General features: G+C 39.7%; 1 protein-coding gene across 1 annotated transcript in view; it reads left to right on the forward strand.

The window, feature by feature from the left end:
- The first annotated feature begins 528 nt into the window (after positions 1 to 528).
- The window catches only part of LOC114261823 (uncharacterized), a 44584-nt gene continuing 31238 nt past the window's right edge, over positions 529 to 13874 (forward strand). The window contains exons 1-3 of the mRNA XM_082907528.1: positions 529 to 986; positions 1149 to 1290; positions 11232 to 11323. Of these exons, the coding sequence (XP_082763654.1) occupies positions 684 to 986; positions 1149 to 1290; positions 11232 to 11323 (537 nt within the window). The 5' untranslated portion in view covers positions 529 to 683. The remainder of the gene's footprint in view (positions 987 to 1148; positions 1291 to 11231; positions 11324 to 13874) is intronic.

Here is a 13874-nt window from a genome sequence, read left to right on the forward strand (position 1 = left end):
TTGTTATTATAAATTATTATACATATTTATTGATTTCAATTTTATGAAATAAAATTTATATATATATATATATTAAATTATAAATATATATTAAAATTTATATATATATATTGAGTGTGAGTGTGTGTGTGTGAGAGTCATGTTTGTGTTTGTTTGTATTTATGTCAGAGTGAGAGAAAGAGAGTGTGTGTTTGTGAGTGTAGTGTTTGTGTGTTTGGGGTAGTGTTGAAAGCGTGGTTTCTAACCACGCTTTCTTCACAACACAGTGAAAGCGTGATTTGGAACCACGTTTTTTCTTCAGAAAATATATGTACAGGGAAAGCGTGGTTTGGAATGACGTTTTCTTCAAAAAAACAAACTTATCTTAAAAGCGTGATTTGTAATCACGCTTTCTTAATTAAAAGTGTAATTTATAATAACACTTTCACTACCTTAATTTGAGAATTTCGTTCAAACTAGACCTAATTTGATAAGTAGGTTACTAATTTTTGAGAAAAGCCCTTATAACCGCCCTCTCAAAATAACTCTATATATAATTAACATTTCACTCCAACCCATTACACCGTACACGTGATCTGAGAGCACCACTTATTATTTTTTTATTTTTTTGTCAGCCGAGAAAACCCTTCCCCTCCCTTCGCTTCTCTGCGAGACCTGTTGTTCATCGTTATTGCAGAGAGAAGATGGTGAGCAAAAGACAGGTATTAGCTCGCAAGCGGTACAAAGAAGCAAACCCTGAACTGTTCCCAAAGCCAGAGTCAACACCCCCAAAAGACCCAAACATGAAGATGAAGAGGAAAACAAAGAGCAAATTCAAGCGCAAGAAATCATATAATAGCAAAGAAACCAAAACCCTCCAATCTAAATTTAGCAAACACCCACTTAGAGTTCCTGGAATGAAGCCCGGTGAGAGCTGCTACATATGTAAAGCCCTTGACCATATTGCCAAGCACTGCCCCGAAAAAGCTCAGTGGGATAAGAACAAGGTTTAGCCGTTTTTCTTTTCAATTTCCAATCCTTCTTCTTTCTTTATCTATGATGCGTTTGAGTTTTCTCAGTTTGGCATTCATTTTATTTATCAAAAAGCTTGAATCTCTTCGTGGGTCAACTAATATTGGTGGTGTTGTGTTTTACTCTCATGCTTGTAGATATGTTTGCTTTGTCGGCACCGTGGGCACAGTCTCAAGAATTGTCCTAACAAAAATGATGAGACCATGGATAAGAAATTGTGTTATAATTGTGGGGAAACCGGGCATTCTCTTGCTATGTGTACCCAACCTCTTCAAGATGGTAATTTTCCATTACTCTTTTTTACAGGATTTGTAGTATATTTTGTACTTTTGGGCAACATCCTTTATTTTCTTTTTTTTTTAATATTGTTATTAAATTTAGATGTCTGCTTAGAAATCTCCTGTAGCTTGTTTGTTCGAGTAGCGTATTGGCAATGCTCTGTTAAATTCCCATTGATTAATGCATCATAATATTGTTGATAAACATTTGTTGATGTGGTGATCCTCATTTTCACGACTTAGTAAAATGGTTAGAAGATAATTAATGTATTATGCGCTTAGGTGAGTTTTCGTCGCTATGAACACACATCTCCAACATCCAGAGCTTGGACTGGACGTCTAGTTCGGTTGCCAGATCTGAATTGGAGAGAAGCTCAACCCTTTTAACTTATCAAGGGAGTGATTACGGGTGTTCATGGACTGGATTGGTCCGGTTCTAAGGTGAACCAAGAACCAAACCATTCCCTACAGTTCCAAATATTTGAGAACCAAATCGAACCAAGAAATCTTTGGAATCAAACAAAATCAAACTGTAAAAATGGTTCGATTTTGGTTCAATTCCACGTTTCTAGGCTACAAAATTTTATCACTATATATAGACTATAGTATCATCTAAATAAATATTGGGATTAATCAGATTTGTAGTTCCAAAAATATGAGTCTATATCATTTTGGTTATAATGTTTAAATTATGTCAATCTAGTCCCTAATGTATAGAAGTGTTTCAATTTAGTCCCAAATAGTTAAATTGTGAAAACGACACAAGAGTCCTACTTTGGAGACCAAAAATGTAATTAACCCTTAATATTAATTCTATTCTACCTATAAAAACATTTTGGAAATTCTACAAGTACTCTTTAAATTTATAAAGTATGTAAAGACAACAAATTCATCATTTCATATAGTAATTACGATAGAAATACAATTTTTTGTTTTTAATAATATAGCCAATGTAAAATTCATATAAAGTAAATGTGTCGGGAAAAAATAAGGCCCACACTGTTGATGATGGAATCAATGAAGAGATAAATGTGTTGTGAATCTACAAAATAAGGCATTGTTAGTGCCCAGCCGGCCTACGTTAGGCGGTCACTCTGATGCCTAGCACCAATTCCATGAATATGAAGATAGAAATAACTATTGAAATCTAGTGCCAATGATTATGTTATTGTGTACCTGACTATTTGTAGGTGTATATATATTTGAATAACTAACTTGAGATAGTTGCTTCACTATTTGTGGGATAGTGACCTCATTATCTGGATGTGATGGGCATTATCCAAATATCTTGTTGGGATGCTCCCAGGATATTCTCAACTCAAATGGCCTTACATATTGGTCAAGCAGTCACTTGTCTGAACAAAGTGTCCTGGCTGAGTAGTGCAACCCAAGCAAAGCAGAGTGCACCCGAGCAGAGCAGAGAGGAAGGCACCTGAGCAATCCTAGCTGAGTGCCTGGCTCCTGATTTTGGCTCCCATAACTGCTTCCAGCTTCTACTTTTTTTGACAGAAGTTAGAAGGGAGTGGAAACTCTTTGTTGCTCTGATCAACAATTATACACTGCTGCTTGGTAGAGTGGTATTTGGGTGCTAGGCCATGTGCCCCCAATCTTTCATCTTTGAGAAAATATGATATTGGAGTGCCAATTAGAATGCCTTGTATGTTATATTACACAAACTCTTCTAAATGTGTGAAGACCAGACACTTAACATTTGATCAAGGCAAACATGAAATGCGCCAGATCATCTTTGTTAGACACCATTTTACCTGAAGAAATAAAAGAGGGTATTAGAAACGAGCATCAAGATGATGTAAACAAATACAATGAAGCACCAAAACTACGACACCCTATGCATGTAAAGCATCTAAAAAGTCCACCAACGAAAATATATCTGGAGACACCCTCACAGAAACCAAACTATATAAAATGGCCAACAACCTATGCTTCAAAACAAACACAAGTAACTCAATCCCTTGGAAGGTCCGCTAATTATGTTTCAACCAAATCAACCTCATTAGACACAAAGGTGCCAGATCCCAAGCCTTCTAGCATCATTTCCCGACCCGACCCCCTCTCGAACTACACAACACACCCTTCACACTACCTTGTTGCACCCAAAACACACCAAACACAAAAAAAGATCAAACCCCAAAGTTGATCTACCATTGGATAATGCAATAACAAATGTGAAATAGATTCCGCATCTCAATAGCACATACAACACCAATTGACCAAGATATGTCGTTGTTGAATAAGATTGTCCATAGTCAAAATAGGGTCTAGTGCTGCCGTCCACACAAAGAACACCACTTTGGACGACACTCTAGGAATCCAAAAACTCCGCCAGGGAAAAGAAATAGCCACCAAAGCTCAATAAGAAGAAGTTGAAACTGCACATCCCAAACCACCTACCCACCAAGCCTCCCCATATACGACGCCACCAACGCCTCCTTATCCATCGCTATATGAAAAATTAGCGGAAACAAAGTCTCCAACATCTGGTCACTACACCACCTATCCTTCCAAAAGTACACCCACTCCCCTCTCCTCACACGAAAACCAGCCTACCTATCAAACTCCCAATTCCCTAAAGCAATACCTTTCCACAGCTCCATACCATGAGATGTAGCCATCTCCCTAGAACTCCAATCCCCCCACCCAACCCCATACTTCACCTCTGTTGCCACCCAACGCCAAAATCACTTATTTTCTTCGACAAAATGCTATAACCACTTTTCTAATAAAACCCTATTAGATGTCACTTCCATAACCCCAACCCACCCTTCTCTTTTGGATTGCAAACCTCATCTCTACCCACCAAATGATACTTAAACTCATCTCCCCACCTACCCCAATGTTTGAAAACCCGGCCAACCGGCCAAACCGGTGACTAGACCTAGTTAAAGTTCGGATGACCCTCCGGATTATGCTCGAAACCAGCTTATAATTTAAAAATCGGAAGAACCGTTGATTCAACCGGAATGACCGACGAACAGGTTGCGGGTCGACCTAATCGACCGGTTTGAAGAATTGAAGTTTCTTCCAAAAATATGTTGTGGAGAGGGCTTGAACATGGAATCAAGTGCATAAAAAGTAAGAAATCTAATCACTAAGCCATCAACATAATTGTTGATAGGGTAATGAGTATATATAGTATATATTCAATATTATCTTAATTATTTTTACTAAAAATAAATGTATAAAAAAAGTAGAATAAATTTTAAGAAATATATATATATATATTTTTTGTTATTGCTTATTATTTATTGTTTTTGCAATTTTAATAGCTATATTTTTTATACTTATAAATTTTAATATATTTATGACATAATTATGACTTTACGGTTCAATTCCGGTTCATCTGCGGTTGAACCAGTGCCCCATTTGCCCAATGATTTTTCCAGTTTGTTTACAGGTCCAGTTTTCAAAACATTGCCCTAAAGGAAATCCTGCTGCATTTTCTCCTACTGGCGAGCAACCGACATTGGGATGACATGCACCGACATAAAATAAGTTGGAATATTCGGCAACATACTCTTAACCAACATCAACTTCTCCCCTTCTGACAAATATTCCTTCTTAGGGTAATCAAGTCATAAAATAAATGCAAAAAATGTACATATTTACAAGGGGCATACCTCAAGTAATACAACAAATCTAACGCCGCTCCTCAAGAAAGGGGAGACTAATACACAAACAAGAAGCTATAACAAACTCCCACCAAAGTGGGGTACAAAATTAAAACACTCTAAAACAACTATAAACAACCCTTGAATATTCCATAAGGTCCAACACAAAAGTAACACATTTGCCCATGTATCAACTATGAAGCATAGCTACTTTGACAAACATGTCGCACCCGTACCGGATACTTACTGGCGTATGGTACTTCGTATGGTACTTCGTATGGTACTTCTGCATACGTACCGGGTATACGAAACACGTATTTAAATTTTTTTTCCCCATAATTTTTAGCGTACCAAGACGTACCTAGTATATACCCAAGTACCATACCTTAATCGTAACAATATTTTCGTCTACTATAGAGATAAAATTCCTTTCACTAGACTTATTTTTTATTCTTAATTTTATATGCTTAATATGATTTTAAAATTAAGTTATGATTTGTAAGTTATTTAATATAATGACATTTAATTTTGGTTTATACCTTTAGTTTTGGCATTAAATGTTAATTGTAGGTTGGATCTTAACAAATTAAATCATTTTAATCAATTTTTACATTGCTCTATATTAAAAATAAATATTTTTTTATAAACGTACCAAGCCATACCCGTACCCTACTTTTTTTAGATTTTACCGTATCGTACCCGTACCCGTACCCGTACCCGTGTTTTATAGTGTATCAACATTCCCTAGTTGCCCCGACTATCAAAGAGATAGATGGGAACTCGAGGAGAGTACATGGACAAATTTACAACGAGATAACCATATTAACCAAAAGTACAAAATCTCTACAATCAACACAAATAACAGGCCGTAGGAGTAAACTAGACTACAATACATCCCAACCAACTAGTGATCTCAAAGCTCTCGGTCCCTCCCATAGCTCCTCAAAGGTCTCAATTCCCCATGCTAGTGACTCCCTCTATCACGTAGGCCATGTTGGAAGTGGTCAGAGAACAGCCACAGAAAGTGCTACATGAAGTAACAAAATCATCAGAGTGGTTAGTAGATAGAATGTTGGTCCAATCCTATAGCCCATCAACACAACCCACTGTGTACCACCAAAAACCCAACAAGATAAACTAATAACACACAACTCCTAGTCTCTACTGACAAATTTTGTTGCTTCCACCCTTCCAAATGGCGTTGAAACCGTTCCATAATCCTATCCCAAGCTGCCGTAGCCTTTAACAAAGACCCCAATGGCAAACCTAGATAAGACACTGGCAAATGAGCAACCTTACAACCAAGAATAGTAGCCAAAGTAGAAAAATTCACCACTTCCCCCATAGGTCAACTCAGACTTAGCCAAGTTAACTCGTAACCCTGACACCGCCTCGAAACACAACGTACAACGTACAACGTAAATGCCCTGACTAGGTCGCCTCACCCCTTAGAAAATTAGTGCATCATCAACATACAACAAATGTGACACAATCATTGGCACCGTGTTCTCCATCCCCACCTTAACTTTCCGTCAAACCTCCCCGAATTGCCTGAGATGGCAACTTGCTCAATGCATCCATAACCACTATGAACAACAAACAAGACAAAGGGTCACCTTGACTCAAACTGCAGTGGGTTCGGAAAAAAACTGCTGTGTCCAATTCTCCATAACTGACATCTGAACCGCAGAAATACAAAATTGAATCCATTCACTTACCCCCATAACTCATTTTGTCCAACGAATAAAGAAAAAACTCCCAATGCAAATTATCACACGTCTTCTCTATATCCAACTAATAAATAACCCTTGCACAACCCTCCCGAATTCGAGAATCAACACTCGTTAGCCACTAACACGACATCTAGAATTTGACGCCATGCGACAAAAGCATTACATGAATCTTAGATCACTTATACACACTCCCAAGCAAATTAGTAAGTCTAAAATTCTTACTGTCCTCTACCCCCCCCTCCCTTCTTAGGGAGCGAACTATTAACGTAGCATTAAAACTCTTCTTAAAGCCCGTCTCAAAAAACTGAAGCATCATACTCCTAACATCGACTTTTACCACCTTCCAAAAAAGCCCTCGTAAAAGCATTCGCACCCAAGGCCTTATTGCCACTAAGATCATGCAACGCCCCTAGAACCTCTTCCTCCGAAAAGGACGTTCGAACCAAACGTTATCTTCTTCCGTGACCCTATCAAAATCCACCCCCTCAAGGCTTGGGCTCCACACCCCACCATCACCTTGGAAAAGACGTCTATAGAACTCTACAATCCTATCCTTCACTTCTGCCTCAACCGTCAGCTCTTGCCGCTCTGCCCGTATTTTACCAATCTGATTAACCTTTCTATGAAAATTAAACATGCAATGGAAAAACTTTGAATTACGATCCCCTTCCTTGAGCCGTAAATACCGAGACCATTGCCAAAAACTAATCTCCAACAACCGAGCAATACGCCCAAACTCCTCCTTAGCCTGCTCCCTACACAGAGCATCCGCCTCTGATAGACATCCTGCAATCTCCACATCACCTAACTCTTGAATCACCGACAACATCCTACCTAGCCTTCTATCCCTCCAAATGACCAAAATCTCCCTATTCCACACCTTTAAATCTTTCTTCAAACACTTCAACTTCTTGACCAGCCGACAACTTGGGGATCCCTGCACCCTATAACTATCCCACCACCCCCGAACTCTATTGACAAAACCATCGGGCTCTAACTACATGTTCTCAAATTGAAAAGGTGACGAAGCACTAGAAACACCCCCACTATCAAGCAAAATCAGCCAATGATCCAACAACGATTTGGGCAACATGGGAAAAATGCTCCTTCCAATCCCCAATCAACAAGACGATCAATACGCAAGGCCAGCGCGACCACTAGACCAGGTAAAGCACCCACCTTACAAAGTAAATCAAACAACTACAACTCATCAATGAAACTTGAAAACTCCTGCACCGACCCGCCGAATGGATGATTCCCCAATTTCTCCACCGGATATCTCACCACATTGAAATCACCTCCCACACACCACAGAATCCTCTACTGAAATGCAATACTCTCTAACTCACCTAAAATCACAAAGTTGAATTGGGCCATACACCTTAGTATAGACCGACCTAAAATCATCCTCCAGACACCTAAATAAACACGAAACCGAGAAAGCCCAACTTTCTCCTCCTCCTTCACTACCACCCCTTTATCTAACAAAGCAAATATCACCCGTCAAACCCCTAGACGGCAAACAAGTCCACTCCACAAATTGCCCTTCCCACACCTCCCTCACTACATCCCATCCCATCTCCATCACCTACGTTTCTTGTAAACAACGAACATGCACCCTGGCAACCCTAATTGATGCCCAAACCGCCACCCATTTAGCTCTATCATTTAGCCTACGCACATTCCAGGACAAAATCCTCAACCTCATTGCAATAACAATTAACACCCTTAACCCTTCCTTCCTTTCTTTTCCCTTCCCTTCCCCTCCAAACCGATAGTTGTTGTCCGATCATAATTAATCGAACATTCGAGATTTCGAACTTTTCGCACCCATCAAAAGACACTCCTCCACTGCCACCTGAATTGGCACCTTACTCCATGTTGTCTCAATTGCAAAAAATAGCTTCAAACCCTTCTTTTCATGCCCCTCGAAAGACACTTCCAAAAAGACGACTAACCTTGTTGATTTGACCCAACAACCATTTGACTACTCCCTAGATACCCCTTAGCCAAACTTGAAACACCCTCCCCTGCCATCGTTACAATAGGCTAGACTAGCAGAGAACCAAAACCTTCCCCCATGTCCAGCAGCATACCTAGTACCAAACCAGGGGAACACAATGCCCCAACCTTTATCACCATCAAAGCATCTCCTTCCGATATGATTGGTTCTACATCTGGCTACTGCAAAACATGCTCTACATCAAGCGACTGCCCCAAAAATCGCGAACCCCCCTCGGCCTAAAGACCCATCGCGGTAGGACTACAACAGCCCAGCTCATCACTGCCTCTTGTCAATACCTCTAGCACACTTTGGCCAACCCACTCATTCACAAACAACCTCCTAAGAGGGTCAAAAACTTGATCCATAGTCAGGTCCAAACCCATTTTACTTGACTCAAGAGCAAAGAATCTTCGTCGGCTGACACTTGCACAACTAAAATATGCTTAGTTGGCCCAGTTATTGCCCCCCTAGTGAAGCCCAACCAATCAGGCACAAACCGAAGCCCTTTATCCTCAATCTAGGCCTTAACATCATTAGTGTCCCCAGTAGCCTAGACAACATTTGTAAGCCCATTGGGGTGATCCACACAAGCCACAAATTCCAAACACCCAATTTCCATACCTGAAACCCCCACTTTGCCTAATGCCTCTTCTTGGTCCACATTGAGCCCACTTCGCTTCAAATGACATTGTTGGGTAGGCTGCACAGCTCTGGAACGATCTGTTTTCTCAAAATTTTGCTCCACTGATCTACTATAGACGATCTGCTGCCCATCATAGACAAAATTTGTCGCAGATCTCGATGATGTCTGACCTACTGATGGCCGCCTCTCTGTCACCCCACTAGCCAACATCACCGGCCACTCCTTCGACCAAATAGGCGAGAAATAACGCCACCAACCCCACCGTAGAACCACCTTTACCGGAATACCAGTCAGAGGGATACACACCTTTAGCCTTGCAAAATCAAAACTTCATCTCCTTTGTGTCTTTGTTAACTTCCCAAAACCACCATACCGATTGCCAATGGCTATGAACACTTCTTTGCCCCACAAACGCACTAGCAACCCTATCACTCAAATCTATGTCGATCTGGCCATAGTCTCTCTATTACACTATGCCGCCAGCGACCACCAGTCCAAAAAGATTCGAACTTCATCAACCGACTAACGTGCAACCAATACCTTCGCTGCCACTGGTCCAACCACAAAAGCAAACATAACAAACTACACCCCCCCTCCCCCTTAAAAAAAAAAAAAAAAAATTCCACCACCTCCATTAGCCCAAACGCCCCTCCACAGATGTTGCACCCAACCCTGCAATTCAACATCGACTGGCCTCCCGCCCACCTCCCCTACTCTACTCACCAGACACTTCTCCAAAAAAACTCACAAAAACCCTTTTAGAAGCAACCTTGACTTCAACATCACAGTCTGACCTCCCTCTCGAAACCACTACGATCTCCCCTAAACGACTTGCTATCTTCCCTCCTACTGACATGACACGCTGACGAGTGCACCACCTTTCAAGGACCAATGCAACTCCCTCCCAACCATCCCCCGAAGTCGAGAATGGAATGAAAATTTGTTAGCGGTGATTCTTCCATCAAAACCACCACCTGGATTGTAGGTCCATCTTCGTCCTCTCGCAACCAACATGCCATGCTCCTCGGACCACCCTGCAGACAGCCTAAGAAGCTGACATGTTCTCCATATTTCATCGCTAGTTGCATCCTTGACACAAGCCACTGTATCTCATAACCGATCAAAACAACCTCGCGACGTAAACCTAATCCCCTCTCCACAATCGCAATTTGACACCGACCAATCTTGTCCACCTCTTGGTCCTCAAATTCGAAAGACCGGGTCCCCAAGAAAAGGATCCATTGGTGTGAACTGCTCTTCGGCACCACCGAAGGATTTGTCATTACACTAGTCTCCTAATATATTTTCTCATAAAAGACCCTATTATCATTATATTGATGCTCACATTGTCTTTTAAGCTGGTCTTAGATATATTGTTGGTCAAGGGCTGACAAATAATGGATGTTTACCTCTTTCTCTACCTGCTAAGAGGGTATTAACAAATATAAATACATTTGTTATCCCCGTGTCCTTGGACATTGAAATTAGAGAAATTTTATACTAATATTTTCACGCCTAACACCTGTGTCAGAGTTCATGTAACATAGTTTATATGTCAATGTGGTGGTAAGTGGTTCAAAATTTCCTTAAATTTGATGGGTTGGAAATTGCATTTACATGTCCTACTTAGTGAGCTTTATGTATTTGTTCTTTAATTTATCATTCACTCGATCACTATTTGTTCTGTATTGGTACATCGACATGGGTTTAATGTCGTAAAAGCTTGGGTAACTGTGGAATTTTTGCAGAAAGAAGTGCTAGATTAGTATATGAATTAGTTGATAGATTGTTTGAATTGGGTTGTGATAACATACAAAGGCTTACATACCCAAAATGCGCGTGAGAATTATAAATGAGTGTACCTTTGTTAAGAATTGTGGTTCCTGTGATTTTCTTGTCATATGTAATGATTGATCTCTTTGGGTAATGCAGGGGGAACAAAGTTTGCAAATTGCTTTATTTGCAATCAACGGGGACATTTAAGTAAGAACTGCCCCCAAAATACTCATGGGATCTATCCCAAGGTACAATTATTACTATTTTGATGCTTTTCTTTGTTAGAATAGAGATCGTTATATTCTTAATTTTTTGAATGACACATAAATTCTCATTGTTTCATGTATTAAGCCATCACAGCACATTGAATCCTGTTAAATTAGGTGAAGGGTAGTTTTGTACTTATTTACTTATTTGCTTATTAGTATAAATACATGTGTAGAGAGGAAAAACCTAATTACTGGTTTTACTCTTTCCTCTAAATTATTCTCTCTTATATTTTCTTCTCTTTTACTCTTAAAATTCTTCCTATTATTTTAACTTGGTATTGGAACTAAGAATCTGCTGTTCTTTATCTTCCTGGTCATCTTTTTTTATTTATTTTTTGTTCGATAATGTAAAAAAAAAAAAAAAAAGAAGAAAAATCACCATGATGGTCAAATAGGGCAAGGGGATCTCTAGAAAATTTTTAATTTTTTTTGTGGTATTCGTTGCCATTATTCGATTTTATTTGTTTTGTTTTTTTTCTCAAAAAAATGGAGCATTTATTTTCGATCTATTGGTTGTCAGATTTTTTCTTGATTCATGGTTGGGTTGTGTTCTATGGGTGCCGACCAGGTCTTGGGAAGTGTTCCTTGGCTTTAGTTGTTACTCCTAGCTTGTCCTTGGCTGGTTTTTGGTCTCATACTACTGCTGCGTGTGTCCTACAGTGTGATTTTCGACCTTCGCTCTAATTTCGCGACTATTTTTAGGCTTCGTTTGATGCTTTAAGCCTGTTTATATTAGGACTCACTCCTCTTTGCAAAGCTTTTGTTGATTGATTTAGTTTATCCCCACTTTATCTCAGATTTTGGGTATAGCTATGTGTTCGTAGTTCATGACTGATGAAGGTAAGAACCCTGTGGGCCGTGAGGTGAAAGGTTTGGTCCTAGTGTCACTCTTGGTGATAACTCCTCTCTTCACCTTAAGTTAGATGGCACCAATTATTTGGTATGGTCACATTTGTTTAAGTTGGCCATTACTGCTTGTGGCATGTTGGGTTACGTTAAAGGAGTTACTAAGGCTCCCTCGAAGGATGGGCCAGCTCGTGACAAATGGAATAAGGAGAATGCTTTTGTCATGACTTGGTTGATTAATTCCATACATCCCAACATTAGCCGTTCTTTTGTTTTGATGGATACTGCTCATGAGATTTTGATTGCCGCTGCTCAGATGTATTCTCAACGGGGTAATGATGCACAAACCTACAACCCACAAAAAAAGATTCAGGGGTTTTATTAGAAGGGTAGGTCCCTTGCTGAGTGCTGTGGAGAGTTAAGCAGTTTGTGGTAGGAACCTGATTATTATCAAAATTTTCAAGTTGTCTGTTCCCAAGATGTCACTACCTTTTAGTAGATGTTGTCAAAGGAGAGTGTCTATTATTTCCTTGCTGGTCTCAACATAAAGTGTGATTAGATTCATGTTTAGGTTCTCGGCCAACATTCGTTTCCTATTGTGTGTGGGGTCATGTTTTATATGAAGAGAGCAAGCAGAGTGCTATGGTTCATTAGCCCCTCCAGGATTGGTCTACTTTAGTTGTTTCTTCTGCTCCCATAGATGGGAAATTTGGTTCATTTGAGTCTGGGAGTAAAGGTCCTTCTAGTGATCATGATCAGATTAACTGTGATTATTGTGGAAAAGAATAAGCAACACATTTTGATTGTATTATGTTATAGTTCACCTCCCCATTATCTTAGGGGGGTGCCGTAGATAATTGTTTGGTTCGTAGGTGTTGGCTTTTTTTGGCTTTCAAAGGTTAATAATGTAATTTGGAGCGTGCCAGTAAAGATCAATCAGTCTTTACAGAATTTTAATTGCCAACCAATTATTAGACGATTGTATTGAAGTTCTTTCAGCCTCAATGAAGAGGACTTTTACTGGTGGCTTGTTTCAGAAGCAATTTTTAAGAAATAACAAGTACAGAACAATTCAGAAATTGAATTTCATTGAGTAAATAAGAACTTACAATGAAATGACCCAGCCTTGAAAAGGTTTACAGCAACGACTACTCGAGACTACTCGCAAGAAATGAAGTGCAGTACAGGAATTGAAATACTGAAATGTAAAGAGCTGGAAATGTAAAACTGGAAAGAAATATGAAGTAAATAAACTGGTTTTTGAATCTGAGTTTGGGTCCTTCAATTTGGGGCCTTCCCTGCAATTTATACTCTCCAAGGGTAACCGTCGAAGTGGGCTTCCATCCATCGAAATGTCCTCCCATGATTGCTGATCATGCTCTCTCACAGTCAATTCCACTACTCCATTCTTGCAGTTAGGCTTCCCTCTTGGATTTTGAATTTAGATTCGTGAGTAACCGTTAGGCCATGTCATCTTGCGCCTTCTAGCTTTTCCAGTGCTGTGCAGATCCATTATAACTAATATGACCTGCCACGTGTCTGTCTTTGATTGGAGACTTGTATTAATTCTCCGAATTGCCCCTCATGTACCACGTGTCAAGCTGCGATTAGCTTTTACAAAATATGTAGCCAACATTACCACCACGCACTAATTTGCCCAATACATGGTGATATTAGTGGACTC

Source organism: Camellia sinensis, chromosome 1, assembly GCF_055761805.1.
Source record: "Camellia sinensis isolate YWXY chromosome 1, ASM5576180v1, whole genome shotgun sequence".
In the NCBI taxonomy this organism is placed as follows: domain Eukaryota; kingdom Viridiplantae; phylum Streptophyta; class Magnoliopsida; order Ericales; family Theaceae; genus Camellia; species Camellia sinensis.